Source organism: Typopeltis vanoorti, chromosome 15 (assembly GCF_054136105.1).
Source record: "Typopeltis vanoorti isolate ZY-2024b chromosome 15, IOZ_Tvanoo_1.0, whole genome shotgun sequence".
NCBI classification, from domain to species: domain Eukaryota; kingdom Metazoa; phylum Arthropoda; class Arachnida; order Uropygi; family Thelyphonidae; genus Typopeltis; species Typopeltis vanoorti.
The window spans coordinates 39,728,048-39,752,183 of NC_143563.1; the positions used below are offsets into that span (position 1 = coordinate 39,728,048).

At 35.2% G+C, this 24,136-nt stretch overlaps 1 protein-coding gene across 1 annotated transcript in view; it reads right to left on the bottom strand.

Moving 5' to 3' along the window:
• LOC150098669 (ectonucleotide pyrophosphatase/phosphodiesterase family member 5-like) overlaps positions 1-21,115 on the bottom strand; it is a 31,243-nt gene extending 10,128 nt beyond the window's left edge. The window contains exons 1-2 of the mRNA XM_090405836.1: positions 20,642-21,115; positions 7,550-8,274 (exon numbers count right to left, since the gene is read on the bottom strand). Of these exons, the coding sequence (XP_090261962.1) occupies positions 7,550-8,274; positions 20,642-20,888 (972 nt within the window). The 5' untranslated portion in view covers positions 20,889-21,115. The remainder of the gene's footprint in view (positions 1-7,549; positions 8,275-20,641) is intronic.
• Positions 21,116-24,136: the final 3,021 nt, after the last annotated feature.

The following is a 24,136-nucleotide window of genomic DNA, read 5'->3' on the forward strand; positions in this document are numbered from 1 at the left end:
ATTACCACCATTTAACTGTTCTTGACAACCATACTCATTTCAAAGGCTGTCTTATGTCCCTTATCCATTTCTATCTCCAACTTTGAATGAACAGTACTTGGGATTTAATTATCAATGGCGTTAAGGATTATGCCTATCTGCCCACAAATTTCCAAAAAAAAAAAAAACAGATTAAACAAGGTCAGTCTACTCCCTTTGAAGAATAAAAATTCTTTAGAGGATTTATTTATTTTTTTAATGATTTGTAAATTAAATGTTATGTAAAAATCCATTTCATGACAATTACATACAAATCGACTATCTCAATTTAATGTCCTTTTCTTTCTTTTTCCTCTTTTTTTTTTCTATTTTTTAAAATCCCATATTATGATTATGTCTTTGTTTTTATATTGCCTTCTTGAATCTCAATGATCTGACACCCATAACCTATCACTTAAAACATAAAAAAAGACATTCCTATTATTTAAAATAAACATGCATCTTTTTGAGTATATAATAAATATCCTGAAATAAATCAATTTTTTTGTCATTAATAAATTCATTTTATCTATTAGATTATAATTTTTTAAAGGTAAGCAAAACAGCCTTTCCTGGTAGTAATTCGATTTATAAATACTATTTTGATATATAATGAGGTTTTTTTAACCTCATTATGTATAAAAAAGGTCATTGAAATATTATAATTTAGGACGGGAAATATCCGTATTTTTTTATAGTAGAGGCTTAAAAACATTTTTTACAATAGCTGCAGAGGCTACCACAAGATGTCATGACAAGAATCATCAATAGCAACATATCTGACAAAGTAGAATAACAAAAATAACCGTCCAAAAATAACTGGTGGTTGTACAGTATGGTATATTTTATGTATCATTCAGAGACGTTTTCACAGCCACGTGTATTTACAGTCATTCGCTCTACTGACATACTTTGGTCATGACACATGGGTAATTTTAGAAAAAGTGAAAATCTTCTTCACTTGACAGTTAAAAGGCAAGTTTATTTTCTCTTCTAACACATACACATAGTAGTAACGGATATGATTAATGTTTATTCAGATTCCTTGCATGGAGATATCTACTATAACTAGGCAGAGGAATGTTTTAAATCCAAATCACGTATGCCACAGTAAAAAAAAAAAAAAAATAATAATAATAATAATAATAATAAATAAATAATTATATATATATATATATATATATATATATATATATATATATATATATATATATATATATATATATATATATATATATATATATATATATATATATTAAACACAAATATTTTGTTTTACTTGAAATAATAATAATAAATACGCGGTATTTAGGACACAAAAATCCTCCTTAATCTAGCAAATCGATTCTATTAAACAGTTATGACCTAAGAATTAAATGTAAAGTCATTAACAAATTTCCTCACTTCCTACAGCGGAAGAAGAAAAAGTCTGTAGAACTCCTGTTCTTTATATTAAAGCCTTTACTTATCAAACAAAAATTTTGAAAAAACTCAATATATTGCCACTTTCAAACGCATTCGCAAACTCTGTAACCATTTACTTTCTTCAAAAAGACAAATTATCTCCATTATTGCTACCTGGGGTTTACCAAGCCATTATCTTATGTCTTATTTTGATTAAATGCGAAAAGCAGTTTAAAAAAACATACAAAAACTACGTATTTCAGAACACTAGACCCACATCCATGTAATTAAACTTCATAATTCTCCTTTGACTCAATATGGTATATTGAAAACACTAGCCACCGGATCTAATGGGATTACAAAACTTTAACATAACATAATAGAAAATTACAAGCATTACTCAGTCCTATCTTAAATATTAATGGCTGTCTTTCTCTTCCGAATGTTACTTTCGCATTAAGCAATATTTAAAAAATTCACACACACACACACACACACACACACACACACACACACACACACACACACACACACACACACACACACACACACACACACACACACACACACACACACACACACACACACACACACACACACACACACACACACACACACACACACACACACACACACACACACACACACACACACACACACACACACACACACACACACACAGGAAAGTCAGTACTAATCAGAATTAAGAAATATCGCCACTTTGTTGTCTAGCACTCCACAGGAATGCGTTCAACCTCATCAACGATGAGAGCTGGAGTTTACTGATTTCGAAAAATTATGGACTTGCAGATTGTCGAGTACTCCCTTTGGGGAATGAAATGGCACAGGAGAATTAATTTTTATTTGTTTATGTATAATAGTATAAACGCGTTTCTTTCTATTTATTAAACAGTTATTTTATGTTAAGCCTTATTAGCAGATGGCTACAAATTTAACAGACTCAAAGGAAGAAATTTCATCCCTGCTACTTATTCAATAGCATCGGTTCATTTGAAAAAATAAAAGGGAATTTGCTAATGCCTCTTATTCCCTATAAGAGCAAGGGCAAGGGCATTTAGCCGTATCTAAATTTTTCAAGGCTAAGGGGGTCACAATTCAATCTCCATGGGTATTCAGTCAGAGATAACTTGAACAAGACTATCACTACTTATAAACAGCATGTTCCCTGACCCAAGCGCAGTATATGATTGTCTGAAAAATTGTGGATTCTACTGTCAGTTTTCCTGAATCTATGGGATTAAAAACAACAGTTTCCAAGAGAAAAAAAATACTTGTTCATGCCAAAAATCGACTAAATCGGGAACTGGTCGGAGAAACTGTTGGAAAAGTTCCTCCAGTCGGTGACTAGATTCGAACTGAGAACGGCTTTCTTCAGGCTGCCTAACATTATGAATGCAAATGGCACTTCCATAGGACTATGCAGGTTCTCATCAATTTATTTATAAATGAAAATTTTTCATTCCCCTTCAATAACTTTTGAAATGATTTTATGTAAAACACTTTTCCAGATTTTTGGAATCTCAGATGCTTCACACTTGTTCCACCATTTCCTTATTTCCTCTTGCTGTCCAGATAACAGCAGTTCTAGTCCTTAGTTAAATTTGTAAGTTAAAAGTAAAGGGAAGAATAGGAAGGCTGTGACTTAAAAAGAACAGGCTTTCCAGTGTAACATTGGTGTATTAGTTCAGGAATTTGTTTTCAATCTCTCTCTCTTTCTTTTCCCCCCTCTCTTCTTCTTCTTTTCTTTCTCTCTCTCTCTCTGAAAGTACGAAAAAGTGTAACAACATCAGAAATCATTGATTTCTGGTGTTTACATTTTTTGGACATCCCAAAAGTTCATGGGACAAGAGTGCTCATGAACTTTTAATGACTTCGAATGAATTTCTTTTGGCGTTAAACCTTCTTTTACAAAGAATTTTACAACTGCACGATACTCAATTTTATCTATTTGAAGGGATACAGACAACACTTTTGGTTCAGACAGCTGTATAAAACAAAGTACTTGATATAATGACTTGCAATTTCACATGGATGCTTATGACAGATGTTCCAACTTAGAAAAAAACAAAAAACTCCAACCCTTCACCAAAAGACTTTATAGTCACACATATCTATCATACTGAGGAAGGATGTAGTAGAGTGATCTTCCAGCTCTATAATTTGGAACTTTTTAACATTAGTAGAGTTTGAACTAATGATTGTTCTCGTTCTCGCTGATTTCGCTTATGTATAGTTGCCTTCAATACAAACAGTGTGCAACTCTTTCAACAGGGTCTGATTATTAACTTGAATCTCCAATGAATCTTTGAACTCAGCAGAGTCTGATTATTAACTTGACTCTCCATTGAATCTTTGAACACATGGGTCGTCGTTTACACATCGCATTACTCAAATACCACATTTTAGAATGTGGTATTTCAGTAGTGCATGCACTTCCTTTGTCTTCTGTGTTTATATATTTTCTATCTTTCGGATATTTTTTGTCTGTAGTCATTTTTCTGAGTTGATTGGTCGAGTAGATATCGCCTCGGCTCTCCATGCAATGTGAATGTCTTAAGGTAGTAGATGATTTTCTTTGTCTGATGTGAGACGACTATCCTGCTTATTAAAAGTTGAAGCAGCTTAAAAAAGCGCCATGCTTCTTTATAATATCTATTCTTTAGATCACCTATGACATCAAAGTTTACAACACTTGTTGGGTGGGAATAACAAGAGGGAGGAACAAGCATTTACAATATACAGATATATAGGACACATCTGTGTTTTATATAGTAGCATAGGCCACATTTGATTACAGGAATACACATCGCTGTGTCATTCTAAAATAGGAAATGTCGTAATACTTATTTCAACATTGCATATATGATGAAAGTATAAATGTTTTCCCTACCAAGCTGAATGTATAAATAACTGAATTTAGTTCTGTTATCAGTAAGAAATGATAATGCATGAATGAATAAATAAACAAAGCGAATGGATTTTGAAATGAATGACGAACTACAAAAATTACGGACTGGATTATAAATTCTCAACAGCTCAGACAGTTAACAGGACATAGATTTCGATGCAAACAGTTTCTATTGTTTCCTTGGTGAAACTGCGTGTCATGTTTGTATCATTGCAATAGTTGTACGATGCAGAGAATCGAACAATGGTGTTCTAATATCAAATAGAACAGTTCATAAAACTTCCCCTTATTAGAATATGGTTGTCTAATATTAATAACTGGAACAATGATATGAGAATATCATTGTCCAGTTACTAATAGTTTCCTAATATTAGTTCCCTTCATGTAGTAAACAAACAAAGAAAAGGAAACATTAAAGATGTGAAGAATATTATTAATCCATTTATATCATAGTCAGATAAAAGCGAAACGTAAATTGCAAAATTCCCCAGAGATCTTATAACAATATAATATTCGGCATCGAAGTTGACTTAGTTGTCACTACTCAAAAGATATGTCTATTCCCAGGAGCAGGTCTATTTGCATTTTATTACTGCTAGGTTCTGGCACGACTGTTTCGACCTATTGGTTTTCATGAGAAACCACACAGAAATTAGTTTCTTCAAACCTCCTGGGTTCCAAATGCTTTTGAGTGACATAGAAATATTACCCCCCCCACACACACATATATGCAGAAAAAAAAAAAAAGTATTTACTTTGCTATTATTACATGATGAGTAAGAATTTTGTAACTAGGATTAAGCCTGGTTCATTTTATGTGTTTTATAGTGTTGAACTTAAAACTTTTATTCGTCAATAAGTCCGAGTTAAATAAATAAATAAATTAATTAATTAACTAATGATGCCTCTTTCTTCCCACTTAATTCTCCAACTACATACAACGCCATCTACCGCCCATCATCATCAATAACAGTATTTTTTTTTTTTTTTTTTTTGTCTGAAAATTGCATGTGTTCTCATGGCCGATTTGCCTGTTACGAAGGATGAAAAAAACAGAGTTCCCAGGAGAAACAAACCTTGATACCTTGAGGTGAAATGTTCCGTTATACCATGGAGGGATAGATAATCAAGAAATCTTGCTTTAGAGATCAAAACATGGAAGTTTTCAAGCCAATTTAATTAGCACGGGATGACAGATTTTGCTTCACTTCTACTGCTTAAAAACCACGGTTTCAAAAATTATATAATTATATATTATATTAAAATATATAAAAATATATTACATAATTAAAAATTAATTATAATAATATTTCAAGTGTCCTGGCACCTATATATAGGCACTATTACTGTATTTTGCAGAATCAATTAAATTTATTGCTTTAGTGTTTATTATTAATTTATAATTTAAAATTCTTATTAACTTGAAAGCGTTTAATAGTATTATATTGTAAGAAACTTTATAAACCGCACAATATTTAAGAAACCCACCTATAACGTGAGTTTAAATAACGTCTAGAAGTCGAAGAACTTTCACAAGATGTTTTTAACTGGAAGTGAGTAAGCTAGTCTCGTACTGATGTAGCTGGGTTTTTCCCTCCTGGAAACTTGGGTTTTCATCCCGCAGTAAAAATAAACCTGAGATTACATACATGTAATTGACTGACGCAATATGCCGATGGGATCAACTGCTTTAAAACAACATTAAATAGGTTTACACGAAGCCAAACTATTTGGCTGTAATAACATGCCATTGGGCGTAATCGGAGGAAAAGCTGAGTGATTATTTAAAATAAAGTAGATATTTTGGATTGTTCATAGTTTAGAGCATGTATAACAGCCTCTGGTTCAATGTGCATAAATTTGTAAGAAAATAAAAGAATAAATTATTATGAGCATTAAAGTGTTATAAAAATAATATTATTCGATGTTATTGTTGTTATTATTAAGTGTCACCTCCAGGGAGTCCAAGGACTCATCGCGGGAGGGCACTCTAGTCTACTTCGCTAAATACATCTCACTAAGGATCTAAATAGAAGGTACGCCAACTGGCTGCCATGTTGTCCCCAGAGTCGCATTCATTTGAGCTCTTCATTCTTTCTTTTTTCTTTAAAAGTTTATCTCTTAGCGTAGAGGTAGTTTTATAGCGCACGTTATAAAATAAAGGTTTGAAAAGCGTGGAATGAATGCTTATGAACGTTATAAAATAAACTGTTAAAGAAAAAAGAAAGAATCAAGAGCTCAAACGATGCGACTCTGGGGACAAGATGGCGGCCAACTTCCTACTACGACACTACAACCATCAATGCCATCTATCGCCCATAATGTTTATGATCGTCGTCATCTGAACAAATTTAAGTATAGGTTTTTTACATCCTGTTCCTGCTCTGTAGATGAGGTTGATCTTTCCATCTTAATCTTGGACGTCCACGGTCTCTTCTTTTTGTGGGTTTATATTCAAGTGCTAGTTTAGGAATCCTATTGTTATGGTATTCTTTAAATTAGAGGATTATTGTTATTTATTATAAATTTTTAAGTGGAATTGGTTATCTGGAATACCTTGTGACAAACAGGAGGAATCCAAGAATCAGAAATACATGTAGAAGACCTAACACACTCCATTTACGTGTTAGTAATTCAGAAAGCAATTTTCTGTCCAACTATTTTTAGCAAAACGAATAACAGTAGCAGCATTTGCATTGCTTGTAACATCGCTATGCACTTTTGTGTTGTTTCTAAATTGCGATCATTGATTAAAAGACATTCAAACAAGTATTTTTTTAAATATAAAAAAAGCTTTAAGAATTCTGTTGAAAAATTACAGAAGAAATTATGCAAAAACCTCCATAACTACAGGACAAGGGACAAATTTGAGTGGAAGAAACGGGCATTATCCGGTTTCAGATGGAGGTGGATGCTTTTCATTCCTACATAATTTCAAGTCGGCCAGAGAGAAAACAGACAATTTATATAGGCATTAAATATGCTATCAATCCTCATGCAATTCAACCCTTCCACTTAGAAGAGGAGATAATCCTTATCAATCTACCAACATTCTAGGAAAACAGTGAATCGATCATAAAGATATCAATAAGAATATAAAATTCTCAGCAAAATGAATTTTTCGTACAACATTTCTAATTACTCTTTTACTCCAGGCAATTGTAAAGCTAAAATATATCACTAAAATAGATCACTCACAAAGTATACTGTGTATCCTTCATCTGGAATAGCGATAATGGGAGGTATTCTTCTGTGACTGCTATAGTGAAACCTTTCAGGGATATCCGCTTTCTTGTACACAGCCATATTAGGATGTGCATTACGTAGTGCATTGAATACATATGTCACATCTTTGGGAAAGATGCCTATTGTAGGCCCTCCTTCTGTTATGACTTCTAAATCGTCGCCCTTGATGAAGTTCTCCAAGTAAATGATGTGATCATCATCTTTAGTAATGTTAGTCATACCGTGGTCACTAGTTACTATAATATCAATATCATCAAAAAGATCTTTTTCTTTAAGGTATGTTATTATGTCTCCAAGAACTCCATCAACTCTCTGCACTGCTTTGCCGACTTCCTCACTTGCAGTTCCATATTGGTGACCACTGTGGTCTGGTTCATCGAAGTATCCCATAACTAGATCTACCTGATTCTCAAGCCAAGTAACTATAGCTGTGACTCGTGTTTCATATGGAGTACTCGAGTTGAAGGGAACCGTATAATCGGCAGTCACGTTTTTAATTTGAACTGTACCTCCAACCCATAAACAGACCCCAGACCTGAGTCCTTGCAGTGTAGCAGTGATCCAAATGGGCTCCCCATCTGTCCACCACTTAGGGTTTAATGATTGCGAAAACCTTTCTTTGAATACCGGATCATAGATGTCATTTGCAACAATGCCATGGGATTCAGCGTACAATCCTGCAAAAATAAAACGTGTTAGTGGTCACATTTATGATTTATTAAAATTTTTAAACATAATTAAAAATCATGCTGAATAAATATCAACATATTTTTATATCAATGTTGAAATTTTAAAAAATTGTAGATTAAAATGATGAACTTTTTTAATATTTATCATTAATATTATTATTATTTAATAATTAATAACGATACTGCACCGATACGGAGTTTAGTGACGATGGTGCAGTATCGTCACTGAACTTCATTCATGCTGGGAGGAACACTCCACAATAAGCAATCCACTTCATAAAGCCACTGCACATTATTCTACATTTCAGATATATTTTTTGTCAGCAAGCTGTGGTGTGTATGTTTTCTGGCTTGAAACAGGCACATAATAGAAATGTTTCAGATAGTTTTTTTTTTTTTTTTTTTTCCACAAACCATAATCATAGCGTTATCACCGCTGCATTCTGTCGTGTATTGTGTAAGATGAACATAGACAGCCAAATTACAAGGTAAATCACGCGCAACATAGCCTCATCATTCGCCCATGGTTTTCCAATTCATGTTTTATAATTAATGGGATTGGCCTCTAAATTTTTTCATCGTTTGTAACTGAATTTAATTTCTGTGGACTTTTTTTGTAATGAGCACAAATTTTCATCTGACCAGCTGCCAGAGAAAATAATAATTATTATTATTAATGAAATAAAGAGTCAAAAGGCTTCACTTCGGCGATGTAAAAATTATTTAAATTAAGGGGATATTTAATCCCACATTATTTCAAAGCCGAATAAGAAAACTCTAAGATATAAATAAATCAAAGAGTTTCATGCCGAATATCCCCTTCATTTAAATAATAATAATTTAAATAATAATAATAATAATAATAATAATAATAATAATAATAATAATTATTATTATTATTATTATTATTGTAACGGTGTCTCTATGAAGTCAGAAGACTCATCGCGGAAGACTCTATATTGACATACTAAACATTATTTGCACAATATCTGTCATACTTCTCCTTAAACTCATTCACAGATGAAGCACTCTCAACCACCTCTAGTAACGCATTCCACACATTCACCATCCTCCAAGCAAACAATGTAGTTCTAACACCTTTGTTAACCACACGCTTACATAATTTCCAGGGATGCCCTCTCGTTCTCTCCTTTCCTGCATGTACAGAAAAAAGTCATCAGTACCAATTCTATAAATCACCTTCAATAACTTAAATGCTTCCACCATATCTCCTCTCTACGCCTATCAGCTAGTTTTTTTGAGCCCACAGGTCCTTCCTTATAGGAAACATTCCAATATCTGGATCCTCTCCACCACTTCTTCATCGCCAAAGATTCCAGGTGACCAGATATGTGCGCAATTCCCTGCTTGTCAATATGTTCTTCAACAACCATGTAATTTAATGTGCTGTTTTGGCCACCTTTGTGATATGCCCTCTAAACTTCAGTTCTCTGTCCACAATCACCTCCAAGTACCTCGCCTCGCCAACTTCTTGCAGTTCAATTCCATTAATATAGTACACACACCGTGTGATCTCATCGTCCTAAAGTGCATTACCTTACACTTAGCCAAGTTAAGCTGACAGCCACTTATCTTTGTCCATATCGCTAACATTCTTAAGTCATCCTGCAAGATATCTACACCATCTTCATTGACTATCACTCTTTCCAATTTTGCATCATCAAATTAACTGTGTTCAGTTGAAGGCATTCAGTACAGTGTAGAGTAGGGTTTCCAAAACTATGTTCCGAGGAACACTGGTGTTCCGCGGGAAGTGAATAAGCGTTCCGTGAAAAATTATCAAAATTAATATGAGCCTGGAATAGTTTTAAATGCTGTGACAAGTTCAAACATGTTTGAAAATCAGACGCTCTTCACTTTGTGTATGGATTGTGCTATTAAGGCCAGTGCACACTGGCCTTGACTCAGCCTCCCGCGGTTGTCGGCACCTCCGAGAGTTAGCAAAGTACGGACGTATCTATTCTAGGAAACGTGCGGTCAATGCGATGAGATGTGGCCTGGTATGCCTGTAATGTGTGCTGTCGGCTTTTTGCGATTCGATACAGCCCGGTTCCGCGATACGATAGTATGCGCTTAGCTTTACATTGAATACGAGACTGATGATACTCGATTCTAACCAAGGTGTTCCATTGAAATTTCAGGATTTGTGAAGTGTTCCGTCGTAGGAAAAGTTTGGGAAACCCTGATGCAGTGCAAGGTTTATTACCCGGAAAATAAAAGAGAGAATATAAATACAAATAATGAATTAAATTATAAATAAATATTCCAATAAATAATGAATTTAATAAAATTTTATATAAAATAAATAAATTAATAAATTAAATAAAATAAATTAGCAATTAATAAAACAATAAACCACTTCATACTTTATATCAATTTTTCTAATTTTCTGATTTATTTTTTTAATTCTCTGCTTACTTTTGCTTTCTCCAAAATTTTCTTAAGTTTTTTACTTAATTTATTATACTCTATTATAACGTAAGTCTGATTTTCACGTACTCTCCTTTGCATGAGACTCAAGGGAATCACAAAAGTATGAATAACTGTTATTATTATTATTGTTGTTGTTGTTGTTGTTAAGCAGGAGCCTCCATGCAGCCGATGAGTCATCGCAGAAGGCGTAAAATAAACATTCCTTACTAAGTACCGCCTGAAACTCATCACCTCTATCCTTCACTGACCAAACATTCATGACTACCTCAGATTACGCGGGACATCATGTCCACACACACACACTACCATAACAAAAAAATTTTAGTTCTCTTGTCCTTCAGGGATCAACCCTTTGTTGTTACCCTGTCTTGTCATTTGTACTGGCACGATTTTTCAACATCTACTCTGTAAAACCTTGTAGTGACGTAAGTTTACAGTCTATTCTCATAGGAAGCACTCCCAAGAATTTAATATTTTGATCACCATTTCGGTCATCTACCTCAAGACCTTCTGCAACACTTCCAAGGCAATCAAATATGTATTTAGAAGTATAGCATCGTCCGCATAAAGCAAAGAGTTGACATTAACATCTCCAAATCTGATATCATGTTTAACACCACTGTCCTTCATAATGTGATCCATATAGATAATGAATAACAGAGGGGATAATGTACATCCTTGTCAGATTGCGGGCTAACAGATGCCTTCAGATTCTTGCATCCAAGAAAAAAGGAGTTCACACATTTCGCTCCTGGGAACGCCTCAAGAATCGACAGGGTTTACGTGTCCCAATACAGAGGCTTCACTGCGAGCAGTGTTGAACATATCCCTGTAACTTTCAGCGACCACTACATGGTAATAGCAGAATTTCAACCCCCTCACAAGGAAAAAAGAACAAAATTCGTCAACAGAAATTTCCCACTGTATAAATTTAATCAGAACTTAACGAAAGATGAAGAATTCAACAAAGAAGTACAAAATATAATATCAGACGTAGAAAAAATAGTCAATCCAATAATAGCCTGGGAAACTTTCAAAAGAAAAATTAAAAACGCAGCCATAAAAATTAGCACTAAAAGAAAACACCAGCAAAACCAAGAAAGAGAGACAGATCTAAAGAAACTATCCAGCCTGTACTACATGGATCGGACCAAACCAGAAGTTAAACAAGAAATAAATCTAATTAGAGAAAAAATTAAGGCGCAACAACTTCAGGAAATAGAAGGAGCATGGCTCCGCTCCCGGTTAAGAACCATAGAAAATGATGAGGGCAAAACATCCACAGCTTGGATTTTCGAAAAAAGGAATTATGAAAGAAAGAGAATAGAATGTTTACACTACGATGGGAAAATCATTCAAGAAGATGCAGAACTACTGCATGCTATTCACGAATACTTCGAAACACTGTTTTCGGAAAAACAAAGCGAGGAACGGGACAGAAACAAATTCCTCCCATTCATACCTAAGATATCCCAGAAAGAGGCGGAAGAATTTGACATCCCGATAACAGCAGCAGAATTCAGGCAAACAGTAAGGCATTTACCAGACAAGAAATCCCCAGGAGAAGACGGTCTTACAAACGAATTTTACAAGCACTACTTCCAAAAATTCGAGCATTTATTTATGAGAATGACCCAAGAAATATACCAAACACAAATAAAACCAGACAGATTCAGCACAGGGTACATCACACTTATCCCGAAAACTTCAGACACAGAAAAATTAAAAGACATAAAGCAATGGAGAGGGATAACACTTTTAAACACCGATTACAAGATCATCTCAAAAATCCTATCCAATAGAATCCAGAAGTACCTACAGAAATTAATATCTCCCGCACAGACTTGTGCAATTAAGGGCAGAAATATAGCAGACACAATTACTCATTTAAGATCAGTATACGAGTACTACAGTCTGACTGACAAACCCTGTGTCCTACTAGGCTTGGATATAGAAAAGGCGTTTGACACCATAAGCCATGTATATATATTCAAAGTTGTAGAGGAAATGGGATTTGGCCCAAAATTTAGGAACTGGCTGCAAACTTTCTACGAGAATGCAGAAAGTCAAGTAATCGTGAACAGGAAGCTATCCGCATCTTTTAAAATGAAATGCTCAGTGAGACAGGGAGACCCCCTATCTATGGCCCTCTTTGTCCTTGCACTAGAACCAGTCATCAGAGCGATCAACTCCAACAAAGAAATCAAGGGAACAAACATTCACGGGGAGAGCCAAGCAAAAATATTGGCATATGCTGACGACATCACATTAACCCTAGAGACGGAAACATCCATTGAAGAGTCAATGAAATTACTAGACGCCTTTGCAAGAGCTTCTGCCCTGAAAGTAAACCTGAATAAATCTCATTGCATGCTAATAGGAAAATGGGAAAAGAACCCTGAGATTCCTCAAGGCATAAGAACTCAGGAATACTTACCGGTTCTGGGAGTTAAAATAGGCGGCCCAGAAACGTATGAAAAACAGTGGAAAGAACTCCACGCAGCTGTTGCGTGGAAAATAAATACTATGCGCCCAAGACAACTATCTGTAAGAGGAAAAGCGCGAATATGTAATATATATTTATCCTCTCGCATCTGGTACAAAGTGAACAACATCCCGTACCATGGGCAATGGGCAGACAAGATCCACAGGCTGTGCGCCACCTACATCTGGGGCTCTCGGTACGAACCGATGAGGAGAACAACGCTCTTTCACGAATTAGAAGCAGGAGGTCTAGGTCTAATTAATATCCACTTAAAAACAGTTATCAACAGAGCGAAGACGGCAGAAACAGCAAACACCAAATCATACCACGGATATGCAATAGCATTTCTACAGAAATGCCTTCCACACAGAATAATCAGCACAATGCCAGAGATTCACGGAAGAGTTCCCAGAATGTTTACAGAGATGGCGGAGGGATACGTATTTGTAACAGATCGCATCAACACTGAAACCTTAATAAGTCAAAAAACAAAAGCAACATACTACAAACTAAGCAGAACAACCATTCCCATACCACAACATAGAGAATTAAGAAGAGGACAAATCACACTCAGTCCGGTATTAAACAATATCTTCAAGCTCCCAATACATCCAAAGTATAAAACCTTCCTTCTTTAAAGTACACCATGCCTGCCTACCAACCAAGATGTGGATAGTGGCTAAAGGTATACCCCTTGAAGGGCATGCAACATGTCAGTTTTGCCAGGAACCGGAGACACTATACCACCTAATGTTATATTGCAAGGAAGCAGAAGTAACTTGGAAAGCCGTTAAAAGATGGCTTCCAGAAATCAAAGTAATCAATGAAGAAATGTTATTCTGGCTAAAAGGAAAACATATAAACAGGGTGCAAACAATTGTTCTAATCCTAACGATGTACGCAATTTGGGCTCACAGATGCGACCAAGCGTATGGAAGGGAAGACAGTCCCGGAACAATATCGAAATTACATCACTACATCCAGGAGGAGATCACCAATTCGGTCCAGTCCAGAAGAATGACTACAGAAGAATGGACACACTTAACCTCCAACCTTACATCAGATGAACCCTCCAACCAACAACAGAACGACACCTTCATCACTCCTAGTGGAAATGGGGCAAATTGGAAGTAAATTCGGAAGGATACTAACTCTCCACTTCCACCAGAGGAAACAGCACCTGAGTCACTTGGAACAGACACTTGGAACAGATCTCCTACCGCAGGGAAAAAAAAGTGCTCTCCTACTTCATTGCATGCAAATGTTATTTCGCTGTACAGATGTATATATGATTTATCTTGTAGAATATATAGATTGGTAAATATATAATAAGTGTGACATATAATTATATATGGTATGTAAATAGAATTAACTGTATATTTAAAAAAAAAAAAAAAAAAAAAGCTGAATTATACCTCAATTGATGTAATAGAGAAAATAATGTGTCTGTAACTAAAAGATGAGATTCCCTGTTTATAAGTAAATGAAGTTAAGGCATTTTAAGAGAACAGTAATGTAACAACTACATTATAACATGATGATATAATATAAAATGAAACTTCTATTGAAGTAATGGTATAACAAATGTATATATTGTATATAGAATTCATTATGATGTAAATAATTGCAAAAGTTTATAATAAAGTTGTTTTTAAAAAAAAAAAAAAAAAAAAAAAAAAAAAAAAAAAAAAAAAGATTGGCCCAGTGGTTAGCGTGTCCGCTCTCTAACCAATAGAGTTTGGGTTCGAATCCCACCGCGGGAATGAATGATTATTTGCTTTTAGATGGGAAAGAAATTGCATCGCCATTGTGAGACAACTACACTGCTTACTGGAAGTTTAAAGTGGCTTGAAAATCCTGTGTTTGGTCTCTAAAGTAGGGTTTCTGTAATATGTGAAAAATAATAATATACATTGTGTGTGAGTGGCCAGTCTCCCTTTAAGTCATTCTTCAGATATCCTTATCATATTTATTAGCTATTACTATCTAATAGATGGTAAGGTTCATGCAAAAAGGGAACGTAGCAGATCTTCAGTAAGATGGATTGTAGTGTCTGAAACGAATGATGTTCAGAGAGTTGAAGCCTGATAAAGAGCCCACAACAGGAGCACCTGGAGAGAATTTGTGTGGCACATCACCGAAATGCGGAGTGACCTGTATCTATTGATATTCAATGAAATTATGATTAGGGAGGCAGGAACTCTACATCATCTTTATTAACTATATTTGCATCATCAGTAGACGGTCACTTTCCTTAGTTTTGCATGATCAGAAGACAATTGGACATCCCCACCTCAGTTCCTTACATCAGTTATGTATTAAACTAGCTACAGGGCTCGCTCCTCTACTTTTTTTTGTCTTTTATCGAACTCTAGAAACAACTTTTTTATTTTAATTTTTTTAATTTTTTTATTTTTAGTCCATACAGGCAAACTTGCCTGAGAAGACACAGATACTGTCAAATAAGATGATCTGCCCTACTATGGCATGAATTTGGATTCCGAACACAGCTTTGGCCGCGGCAATACTTTTAAATTAATAATGTTAAAAGTATTAAAAACATTCTGCCGAGTATGCCGGCAACAACAAAAAAAAAGCAATATAATAATAATAATAATAATAATAATAATAATAATAATAATAATAATAATAATAATAATAATATCCTAGTTCTCCATAAACTTGAGAACTAGGCTATCGTATTTACTAGCAGCGATCATGGGTGGAATATTCTTTTTCGAAGAACGAGTTGAACGAGTTGTTAAGGTTAAATTTTATTTGTAAGTCTCAGAATTTTTTGTTTCATATTTTTAGCAAGTTTTTTTTATAAATATTTCATTAGAAAGGTGAATTTTTATTTGCCTGTTTCAAATTTTCATTAAACTAAATTTCTATGCACGCGCAAAACAAATAAAAATTAGTATCTTTGTTTTTCGAAAAGACATTGTATAAATTAAAAGCGATTCATTTCTGCAAAAGCATGTTCCTTTTGCAAAAGACATACGACGTGAAATGGGGGGGGGGGGCTAGAAAGTTCTGATAAACACCTAGAACAAAAATGATATTAATGAAACTGATAAAACCACAAGAAAGAATATATCTCAGGGATGGCGAACCTTTTAAGTTCCAAGCGCCATTTTTTTCACGCATGAGTCCATATGCCGTGCAACTCTTGTACCCTTAAAATCTCCCAGTAAAAATATGTTAATATAGACATTTAACATGGACATGATATATTGATTTAATATAAAAACAAGATTCTTTCTCCGTAACTCAAACCCAAGCACTAGTTTCAGTTTTCCTTCTATTTCACTCTGATGTTGTGTTTTTATAGTGTCTAGATCATGTATTTTATTATGTAAGTGTTTTCACAAACAATACACGATGGTTGTCCTAACGGATTCGCTATAAATAAGAATTCATTTTCCCACTGTTCATGGAATGCATGCTTACTATCACTTTATGTTTTTCTTTTGCACTGTGATGGGTAACTGAATATAAAAACAAGGCTTAATTTTCGAAAAAGTACGAAGCTACAAATGTTCACAAAGGACGAACAAAGCACAACTCCGTAGTGGACGTATATCAATTGTAAACTGACAAAAAATTGCGACACAACGCTCTAACACTTGGCGCATGAAGCAAGTGTTTTGTGCTCTCCAGAACAGTTGCGGCTCGTGGCTTGAAATCGTGGGGGGGGGGGGGGTGCTGCAACTTTCGAAATATAAGTACAGGGTATATGTGTTTGGATAAAATATCAAAATTATGGTAAAAATTAAAAAAAAAATAAACATGAGAAAATATTGTTTATTATCGATAAAATTATACAGTTTAGTATAATTCAAAATTACTTAAAAATAAAATCCATTCTTGTTTTGTTTCGAGCGAAAAGGTCAATAACTTTTTCTTTGATGTTTGTGTGACTGCTGAAGAATTTTTTTCTCTGTTGAAATCATCGCAAGTGCATTTAACCTATCCCGATTCATAGTACTCCACAGAATTTTTTTTTTTTCTTAAAAATAAACATTTTTAAGAAAAAAATTTACAAATTTACCCTTTCTGAGGTCATAATTGTCAATAATCCCAATAATGTTCTAAAATAAAAACGATAACAAATGTTATGTCTTTAATTGTAATGTCCAAATATTTAAAGAGCCGGAGTAAACATTACGAACACTCTACTACTGGCGCAAACTGTATATAAACAACAGTGGAACTGCGCGACGGACAGTGCCGCATTACGCTAATAGCTCGCATCTCACGATGACATGCTTGCGCACGTAGCAATGTGGCACTGTGGTAAACACAGTGTTGCTAGTGTCGTTCCCCCTCCTAAGTGCTACAAGATGGATTTTTTTTTTATTATTTTTTTACAAAATAAGAGAATTGTAGGATTGTTCGTGCTAAAAGTAAATATTACAAGCAAATATAAATAAATAAATAAATATATTTATATACTGTGAATGAGCAACACAGAAGGTATAAGATTAATCTTAGAAAGGAATTTTATATAGGCACATGGAATGTCCGGGGTCTACAGATGGGTACTCTTGAGATTGTCTGTAAAGAGATGGATAGGTATAAAATTGACATCCTGGGAATTACAGAGACCAGATAGAATGGAGAAGGTCACTTCAAAAGACAGGACGGTAAGCTAGTTATTTACTCAGGTGGTGACTCAAAACATCATGAGATAGCTGTGATACTGAAGACAGCTCAGGCAAGAAGCCTTCTTGGTTATAACCCCGTTAATGATAGGATACTCTCTATTAGACTTAAAGCTCAGCCTACCAATGTATCAATTGTGGTAGTTTATGCGCCCCACACGGATAGGCCTGAAGAAGTGAGTGAGGAATTCTATGAAAACTTACGAACTGTTTTGGACCGCCTACCAAGGAGAGACATACTGTACATCTTAGGGGACTTAAATGCAAAAGTGGGAAAGAGTATGAGCGTCAGGGCGGAGTTTGGCATGTTTGGTCTGGGTGTATGTAACACCCGTGGCGAAAGACTGTTGGAATTTGCCCGTGCTAACAGATTAATTACCAATACCTCTTCCAGAAACATCCACGACAGACCTATATTTGGACATCTAACATCGATAGGTCAAGGCACCAGATTGATTACATCCTGGCTCTCCAGCGGTCGAAGACTAGCATCTATGATGTGCATACTTGTCCGGGAGCAGATTGTGGTACAGACCATCAGCTAGTAAAAGCCAAAGTAAGACCGAGACTCTGAAAACTTTTAGGTCAGGCCCATCCCACTAGATTGGATGTTAGAGTAATTCCTAGTGGATTCACAGAAGAAACATCAACTCAGTTGGATGATTTTTTGGAGACCAATGAGGAGAACTCACCAGAAATGCTTTGGGAAGGAGTCAAGGTAATAATACAGGATACAGCAAAGAAGTATCTCAGCCCAATAAGAAGACCAAGAGACCCATGGATATCAGATTCAACATGGGAACTAATCAAAAGAAGGCGATTGGAAAAACAAAGAGACACAGGGACTGAAGAATACACAGAGAAGTCAGAAGAGCTATCAAGCAGGACAAGGAAAAGTTCTATACTAACAAATGTGAAGAAATAGAGTTCCAGATGATAAGGCACAATTATAAGAGGATGATTCATTTAGTTCGTGACTTAAAGCACAAGTTAGGTGTTAGATTGACTGACTGGCTTCAAGTTGGAAAAGGAGTTAGGCAAGGATGTTTGCTTTCCCCTCACTTGTTTAGTATATATGCGGAGGACATCATGCATGAAGCATTGGATGAGCTCAGGACAGGAATTAGGATAGGAGGTAGATTGATCAGTAATATGAGGTATGCTGATGATACAGTACTCCTTTGACAATGACATGGAAGAACTATGACTAATTCTTGACAAAGTTAACAAGATCAGTAATAACAGAGTACTTCAACTCAATCCTAGCAAGACAAAGATTATGGTTCTCAAAGGAAATACAAACAGAGAAGCTCTTGAGAAACAAGTGTAACTTAATGGAGAAAGAATTGAGGAAGTCAGTAAGTTTGAGAACCTGGGATTCATTATTAATGTGAAGAATTGCTGTTCAGAAGACATCATAAAAGGGTTAGGAATGGCTAAAACAACAGTCAGAGACCTGTCTAAAATCTGGAAGGATGAATCTATCTCAATGGAAACAAAATTAAGAATTTTGGATGCAGTTGTTTTTCAAACAGCGACTTATGGACGTGAGACTTGGAACCTGAAGAAGTCAGATAAGAAACGGATATATGCTTTTGAGATGTGGTGTTACAGAAGGCTGTTGAGGATATCATATACCGAAAGGCGTACAAATGAATGGGTGTTAGAAAAGATCAGCAGAACTTTAAGGCTTCTTAAGGATATTGACAGAAGAAAGTTAAAATATTTTGGACACATAGAAAGGATGGAAGGGGGACTTCTCAGAACAGTAATAGAAGGTAAAGCACATCACCGAGCATCGGAGTGACCATACGGCATCTATAGATGGCCAGTGAAGATAGTAGTAGTAGTATATCGAGAAAAATTTGGGGTGCTGCAGTTTTGCAGCGCCTATGCACGAGCCAGCCCTGCTCCAGAGTCCTGATATCACTTGGGTTATTTGTCTTTGGACCCTCTCTAGTGTTTTCACATCACAATGAAAACTAGGTGATTACATCTGAGCATCGTCCATGTGTGGTCTGGGCCTTATATAGAGGCATCACCACCACTTCCTTACCCTTACATGTCAATGCACTTTTAGTAGCTATACGATGTGCAGTCTTTGTGGCATGTGCGACGTACCCTTGGAACTTCAGGAAGTAAATGAGATTAATGATTTTGGAGTGATGGTGGATAATGGATTGAAGTTCCGAGGGCACATCATAAGTACAGCTCCACCAATACAATACGTAGCCTTATATCTCTGTAACCCAAAGTGTAAAACCGTGCATTTATTAACAATAAAACCGCAATCCTACTCATCCATCCAAGCTAAAAGACTATTCCAATCTTCCTGTAGAGAATTAACATCAGCAATATTCCTGATAATTCTACTTAACTTTGCATCATCTGCAAACATTTGAAGATCCCTGTCCCTCCACATGAAATATCATTAACAAGCAAGTTAAACAGCAGGGTCCCCAAGAACAGAGCCGTGAGGTACGCCACTAGTCACCTTCGTTTTCTGAGACACCTTTTCTATTATTTTTCTATTCTAGAGTGGTGGACACGGAGAGTTGTAGAGTAGGTGCCCTTCCTCGATTGGTCTTTAAACTCCATCGAGGTGTCACGTAATAATAATCGTAATAATATATTTATTCATTTTCCCATTTTATGTTACATTAGCACGTTTAAAAGAAGACACCAAAAGTTGTTAATAAATAAAGCAAAGGGAAGTAAAATAGTACCTAGTAATGAGGAATAGCATTACCTGTGGCTATAGTATAGTGATCAGGATGTGTTTTCGTAACGAAAGCCGGTTTCACTCCTTTTGGTGCATGTACACCTGTCGACGACAAAAGATCGAAATTCGGAGTCGGGAATTTTTCTATGTAATCCCATCGAAATCCGTCAAACGAAAGTACAAGAACTTGCCGACGACCTTCCGTTACAGAATACGGAAGCAAAGGCCCGACTAAAAGGATTGCGAATATGAACGGGAGACACGAACGCTGCATTTCAATCAGAGGTTATGTTTGTCGACTAAAGAACTGAGTTCTGTAGGAGGCGGCGTGGGATGAATAACTATTTTTAGCAAACAACTTTCAAAAGCAAGGTACTAGTATGAGAAATAAATTATATACCACCAAAACTCCAAGGACGTCACTACACGCGCAGGTAGCCAAACGATCACAAAGTGTTTCGTTACACTTTTAATTGCACACGAACAACAATAACTGTTGACGGTTAGATACTGTACTTGTTTTGTGTTTTGATATGAAAACAAACTGATATTGCATCAGCACTAGAAAAAATGCTGATGTAATATCACTGAAGCATGGCCATTCGTCAGGTATCAGTTTTCCTGCCAGGAATATTTCGAAATAAGACTCGCTTATATATTTGAAACTAGTTGTGTTTTCTTTCCCTGTTCCGCTTACAACGCTCCTTCGCTAATATTTTAAAGCAATAATTTTTAGGCTTGGATTTTGATAATTATTTACTTATATACAGTGGCGGCTCGTGGCTTGAAATCGTGGGGGTGCTGCAACTTTCGAAATATACATACACACTGTAAGTACAGTGTATACGTGTTTGGATAAAATATCAAAATTATGGTAAAAATTAAAAAAAAAAATTACACATGAAAAAATATTGTTTATTATCGATAAAATTATAACAGTTGAGTATAATTAAAAATTACTTAAAAATAAAATCCATTATCATACCCCAATAATGTTCTAAAATAAAAACGATAACAAATGTTATGTCTTTAATTGTAATGTCCAAATATTTAAAGAGATGGAATAAACACGATAAGCACTACGAACACTCTACTACTGGCGCAAACTGCATATAAACAACAGTGGAACTGCGCGACGGACAGTGTCGCATTACGCTAATAGCTCGCATCTCACTATGACGTGCATATGCTTGCGCGAGAAGCAAATACAAGCAATATGACACTGTGGTAAACGCAGTGCTGCTAGCGTCCTTCGCCCTCCCAAGCTCTACGAGATGGATTTTTATTATTTTTTTATACAAAATAAGAGAATTGTATAGGATTGTTGATGATAAAATTAAATATTACAAGCAAATATAAATAAATTCATAAATATATTTATATATCGAGAAAATTTGGGAGTGCTGCGGTTCCGCAGTCCTTATGCATGAGCCCCTCTGTTTAAATATATTTATATATTGTATATATGTGTTTTATATAAAACTTATATACCACCATTCTTGATGGATACTTTGAAGAGCAGTCTTTTGCTGTCATTTGACTGATCATCACACACCTGTCCCACTACAATATTCCCCCCCCCCCCCCCAGACATCTAGCACCAGCAAACTGCCTCTGGTACAGGAATATCGTTAGGTAGGTCTTTCTCATTGTTTTAGTACTCTAAATGAACAGTTTCCAGTGGATACTTTGATGGATACTCGATCCATTACATTAACGCCAATTGCTGTCTTGATCATTATCATCCTGCATGAGCGTGCTCGCGCACGCACTCACGCACGCACGCACGCACCCACCCACACACGCACACACGCACGCACACACACGCACACACACACACCATCGAACCAGTAGTAGATCTAGAGATCGCCACTAACTTCAAGAAATCAAAAACAAAAACGCAATTTTTTTAAACATTTTATTATCTCTCAGATAAATTACACATACATATAATAAAAAAAAATAATAATAATAAAATAATAATACTATTTTATTATTATTACATATGATACATACATTACATGCATTTGATTATATATGATACATACTTGATTATATATTTTTCTTTAAAAAAAATTCAATCCTTTTTTTATTGTTTAAATTATGATTACATATTTACAACAGGTTTTATTTATTTATTTATTTTTTTTTTTTGTAACAATGAAATTCGTGACATAGGAAATTTTTCCTGTATAATGTATTAAGAATAATAATACAACATTTATTCATTTAACAATGAGTTATATATATTTACAATTTTGATTTTTTAGTATGTATAAGCACTGTAACTACAGCACTTAAATGTGAGATATGGATTTGGATTTTTTTTCTCTTTTTTTTTATTGATCTTGGATGAGATGTAATTTCTCAACTTTCATCCTCGAAGCTCATTTGTTAATGTTAAGCTTATGTGAGGATTATACCAGTTAGTTATTATTTATTGGTTTGTTTGCTGTGTTGAGAAGTTGACTGATGTTTAAAAGGTTTGATTTCTACTGCAGCCATTGATTGAGAAATTTGCACACGCACATTCACACACGATAATTTATGTACATTTAATTATACAAATACAACATTTATTTTACAAATGATATTCTATCTTTTTCAATTTAGCTACTTGAATACAAATTCGACCCTACGATTCTTCTTTATAAACTGGTCAATAACATCGTCATAAAAAATTGGTAGTAATTTTCATATGCAACACGCACACCTACCTGTAAAAGCTGGCAGAAGCTCACTGGTTAGAGCTACTTTGACTGTGTATGGCCTTGTGTTTAAGACGACGTGAAGGGAGCGGAAATGGTTATGTGAGCGCATGAAATCACAGTGCTGCAGCGAGGAACTGGAAGCGCCTACAACTGAGCAAGCCAAGGTAGCTTTGAATAGACGAGCAAGCATCGGCCTTCAATACACAACACAAAGCTCAATTATTGCTGCGCAAGCTTAAGACGTCTTCTGTCTACAAAAAAAAAAAAAAAAAAAAGCCTAAATGGAATGCTTATAAATGCATCCATTCATTAACAAATAAATATTACCTTCTTTCTCAATTAATATGCTTGCGTAGCAAGCATAGAGAATTCGCCACTGGAGAGTACAGCTCCCTGTGGCACCCCACAGGTTACTGGTAGCTCTCTACTTCGATTTGAACCTTACGTGTGATATGCTTTCTATTTTGAAGGTAATTTGTAAACCACCTGTGAAGAATCCCGTCTATTCCAATATGCCTCAGCTTTTCTAACAAGGATTGATGTGTAAGTGTATCGAATGCTTTAGTTAGATCAATAAAGACTACCATGGCAATTTTGTTTTGTCTAAGGCGGTATTAATAACATCTGTAAAGTCTTCCAAGAGAGATGTTGTTCCCTTATTTTTCTGAAAACCATATTGTGTTTTGGGTATAATATGAAAGTTCTCTGTATATGCTGTGATGAGTTTCTTTAGTACGATCCGCTCCATAATTTGATTGATAATTGGTAATGTTGCTATGGTCTGTAATTGTTGATTAAATTTCTTTTTCCA